The sequence below is a fragment of the Acipenser ruthenus genome, chromosome 35 (genome assembly GCF_902713425.1).
Source record: "Acipenser ruthenus chromosome 35, fAciRut3.2 maternal haplotype, whole genome shotgun sequence".
Lineage (NCBI taxonomy): Eukaryota > Metazoa > Chordata > Actinopteri > Acipenseriformes > Acipenseridae > Acipenser > Acipenser ruthenus.
In genome coordinates this window covers 10,984,986-10,989,750 of record NC_081223.1, presented here as the reverse complement: position 1 = coordinate 10,989,750, position 4,765 = coordinate 10,984,986, and the positions used below count along the sequence as shown (strand labels likewise).

The window sequence follows — 4,765 nt, the reverse complement described above, 5'->3', positions numbered from 1 at the left end:
CCAGGTGAGGTTACCTGTTGTGTTAATCTCAGGTGAGGTCACCTGTTGTATTAATCTCAGGTGAGGTTACCTGTTGTATTGATCTCAGGTGAGGTCACCTGTTGTATTGATCTCAGGTGAGGTCACCTGTTGTATTGATCCCAGGTGAGGTTACCTGTTGTATTGATCCCAGGTGAGGTTATCTGTTGTATTAATCTCAGGTGAGGTTACCTGTTGTATTAATCTCAGGTGAGGTTACCTGTTGTACAGGAGGATGTCAGGTGTCCACACCTGGTCCGTTGTGAATCGCAGGCTTTTCACTCCTGGATATTCAGACTGGTTCCAGCGCAGGTAGTGATCATACCAGTTCTGGAGTGGGAGAGAGTGAGAGAGAGAGAGGGGGAGAGGGGGGTGAGAGGGAGTGAGAGGGAGAGAGGGAGAGAAAACCGATCCTATCATTTCATTTTGGTTAATTTGTTACATCTCCTAGGTTCAGCAATACTTGCTTTGTGGCCATGTCAGCATTGCAGAATTGAACTGAAAGATATTGGAGAGGAGGAGGAGGAGGGAGTGAGAGGATCTGTGTAACATATATCTTTTCTTAATCACGGCTGACACGTACTTAACCTCTGCTCTCCCTTCTCCTCTTCCTCCCTCTCCCCCTCCCCCTACCCCCTCTCCCAGTAGCTGCTATCGATCCTCGTTCAAGACAGTTTAATGAGAACGGATTCCGAATTGTTTAGGTCAGCAGAGATGAGGAGTCAGGGAAGTAATTCATGCCCGACCGAGAAACTAAACCGTAAGCATGATGCCTGATCCTCTCACCAACCAGTCATGCAGAACTGTACAGCGCTCTCGTAGTATAGGAAAGAGAACTCCACTCTCCACACTGCAGAGCGCTCTAGCAGTATAGGAAAGAGAACTCCACTCTCAACACTGCAGAGCGCTCTAGCAGTATAGGAAAGAGGACTCCACTCTCAACACTGCAGAGCGCTCTAGCAGTATAGGAAAGAGAACTCCACTCTCAACACTGCAGAGCGCTCTAGCAGTATAGGAAAGAGAACTCCACTCTCCACACTGCAGAGCGCTCTAGCAGTATAGGAAAGAGAACTCCACTCTCAACACTGCAGAGCTGCACACAGGTACACAGCAAATGGAAATCACACTGAATGATGTGAAGCCAAAAAAATCCACAGCTTGCTTACCATCTGAAGCCAAATATTGGTTGTCAGGACCTGGTTCTTCTCGTCCTGCAGAAGGAAGGAAGGATACTGGTATTAGTTTCTATTAGTTTCATTGCCTTGATACGTGTGCTGGTGTCAGGCGTCTCAGTCCAGACCCAGCCAGTGAGAATTTTTCAGGACACACACACTGACACACACAGACACACTCACAGTTACACAGACACAGACACACACAGACACACTCACAGTTACACAGACACACACACAGACAGACTCACAGACACACACACACTGACAAACTCACAGACACACACACACACACACTGACACACACAGACTCACTCACAGTTACACAGACACACACACAGACAGACTCACAGACACACACACACACACACACACACACACAGACAGACTCACAGACACACACACACACAGACAGACTCACAGACACACACACAGACAGACTCACAGACACACACACAGACACACTCACAGACACACACACAGACACACTCACAGACACACACACACACAGACAGACTCACAGACACACACACACACACCCCCCCCCGCTGTCAGTCCTCACCACATCCATGATCTGCAGGAGGCTGAGAGAGAAGTACACAGGGAGGGGCTGGGAGTCATTGCTGACGGGACGCTCCATACGCTGATAATCCTTCAGGAGCTCCTTGAGGAGAGAGCGCTGGTGAGGACCCTGCACTGACACTGAGAGAGAGAGAGAGAGAGAGGAGAGAGAGAGAGAGAGAGAGAGAGAGAGAGAGTTATTCTGCCCATTCTCCTCTATGGGAGTGAGGTCTGGGGTAACTGTAGCCGTGTAACTGGGATAAAAGAGAGATGCGAGAGGAGAGGAGGGGAAAGGAGAGAGGGAGGGGTAGGAGAGGAGAGGAGAGATGCGAGAGGGGAGAGGGAGGGGAGGGCTAATGACAATTCCATTTTAATTTCACTGTAGCATCCCTAGATGACAAGGCTGTTAGAGAGACTGCACTGACAAGTTTGGCCAAAGCAATTTGAACATGAACAAACAGCAACGTGAGGCATCACATCTTACAAGAACAGTGAAAGAAACAACACATCTGTCTTTATCTGTCTCTCTCCCTCTCTCTCTCTGTGACAGCAGGGTTGAGTTTTACACAACACACCGAGCAGCACAGAGGAGACTCCAGTTTCTTTTAAACTAGAATACAGCAAAAAACACAGAACATTGATTTAAGCCTTTTCTCTCTCCACCCCTCTCCTGCTTTTCCTCATTCTTTTTGAAGTGTTCCTTAGTGTAGTGTGTGTGTGTCTCAGTGTGTGTGTGTGTCTCAGTGTGTGTGTGTGTCTCAGTGTGTGTGTGTGTCTCAGTGTGTGTGTGTGTGTGTCTCAGTGTGTGTGTGTGTCTCAGTGTGTGTGTGTGTCTCAGTGTGTGTGTGTGTCTCAGTGTGTGTGTATCTCAGTGTGTGTTTCGGTGTGTGTGTGTCTAACTGTGTGTGTGTGTGTGTGTTTGAGAGTATATGTGAGTGTGTGTGTGTCAGTGTCTCACTGTGTGTGTGTTTCAGTGTGTGTCTCAGTGTCTGTGTGCGTGTGTCTCAGTATGTCAGTATGCCTCAATGTGCGTCTCAGTGTCTGTGTGTGTGTGTGTCTCAGTATGTCGGTGTGTGTGTCTCAGTGTCTGTGTGCGTGTGTCTCAGTATGTCAGTATACCTCAGTGTGCATCTCAGTGTCTGTGTGTGTGTGTGTGTGTGTGTCTCAGTATGTCTCAGTATGTCGGTGTGTGTGTCTCAGTGTCTGTGTCAGTTTGTGTTTCCAGCAGAACATACCTGACAGTACAGCAGCTATCACAGCCAGACTGAGGCACAGTCTGAGTCCCATGGTTTTTGGGGTGCGGTGAGGTCCAGTCAGCTGGTTTTCGGGGTGTGGTGAGGTCCAGTCAGCTGGTTTTGAGTGCTCCAGGGGCAGTCCAGGGGTACAGCGAGGCACAGGACTAGCACAACAAAGCTGGATTGGAGAGGCTCTGCAGACACTGAGGAGAGAAAACTGCGAGAGAGGAGAGCCAGGACTCAGCAATGCTGCACTCTCCCTCCCTCCCTCCCTCACTCAGACTCTGCTCCTCCCACTTCCACTGAGAGAGAGTGAGAGAGAATTCTAATTACCATAAAGAACCCAAGAAACACATTATAAATACAGCGTCAGCGACCAAACTGGCTATGGAAAGGAGCACTCGGAGCACAGCGGAGACCCACAGAGGAGGGACTTTCAATGCATTTTCACTCATCCTTTCATTATTGTGTTGAGTTTAGAATAGGAAATCCACTCTGTAAGGGAATCAATGCAAACTCAGAAACACTACAATGTGTCTGTGTGTGTGGGGGGGTGCAGGGAGGGAATAAGACTCCTATTGCACAGCAGTGTCACCCATTCCAGCTTTATTAGCCACAGTGTGTATAGGTAACAAGCTCAGGTGTGTCTTATTAAACTCCTAGTGAAAGCAGGAGTGGATCACACTGCTGTGCAATGGGAGTCTTGTTCCCATCCCTGGTTTGTGTGTCTGTGTGCACACCCCCTTCCACTGGAGGATACTTTCTGTGTCTAGTTTGCTGAAGCTGCAGACTACCACGATGTTGCTGCTGATGTGAAGATGAAGAGCTGTCGATGAAGACGGTTTGCTCAGCCCTCGTCTCACACACACACACACACTGAACCAGCTCAGCCCTCGTCTCACACACACACACACACTGAACCAGCACAGCCCTCGTCACACACACACACACACTGAACCAGCACAGCCCTCGTCACACACACACACACACACACACACTGAACCAGCACAGCCCTCGTCACACACACACACACACACTGAACCAGCACAGCCCTCGTCTCACACACACACACACACTGAACCAGCTCAGCCCTCGTCACACACACACACACACACTGAACCAGCTCAGCCCTCGTCACACACACACACACACTGAACCAGCATAGCCCTCGTCACACACACACACACACTGAACCAGCACAGCCCTCGTCACACACACACACTGAACCAGCTCAGCCCTCGTCACACACACACACACACACTGAACCAGCATAGCCCTCGTCACACACACACACTGAACCAGCTCAGCCCTCGTCACACACACACACACACACACACTGAACCAGCACAGCCCTCGTCACACACACACACACACACACACACACACTGAACCAGCTCAGCCCTCGTCACACACACACACACACACTGAACCAGCTCAGCCCTCGTCACACACACACACACACTGAACCAGCATAGCCCTCGTCACACACACACACACACTGAACCAGCACAGCCCTCGTCACACACACACACTGAACCAGCTCAGCCCTCGTCACACACACACACACACACTGAACCAGCATAGCCCTCGTCACACACACACACACACACTGAACCAGCTCAGCCCTCGTCACACACACACACACACACACACTGAACCAGCACAGCCCTCGTCACACACACACACACTGAACCAGCACAGCCCTCGTCACACACACACACACACACTGAACCAGCACAGCCCTCGTCTCACACACACACACACTGAACCAGCATAGCC

The 4,765-nt window shown here is 50.2% G+C and overlaps 1 protein-coding gene across 1 annotated transcript in view; it reads right to left on the bottom strand.

Moving 5' to 3' along the window:
* Positions 1 to 3,196, bottom strand: part of LOC117968331 (neuronal acetylcholine receptor subunit alpha-7-like) — a 4,319-nt gene extending 1,123 nt beyond the window's left edge. The window contains exons 1-4 of the mRNA XM_059007421.1: positions 2,987 to 3,196; positions 1,753 to 1,892; positions 1,185 to 1,229; positions 239 to 348 (exon numbers count right to left, since the gene is read on the bottom strand). Coding sequence (XP_058863404.1) covers positions 239 to 348; positions 1,185 to 1,229; positions 1,753 to 1,892; positions 2,987 to 3,038 — 347 coding nt within the window. The 5' untranslated portion in view covers positions 3,039 to 3,196. The remainder of the gene's footprint in view (positions 1 to 238; positions 349 to 1,184; positions 1,230 to 1,752; positions 1,893 to 2,986) is intronic.
* Between the last annotated feature and the right edge of the window lie 1,569 nt (positions 3,197 to 4,765).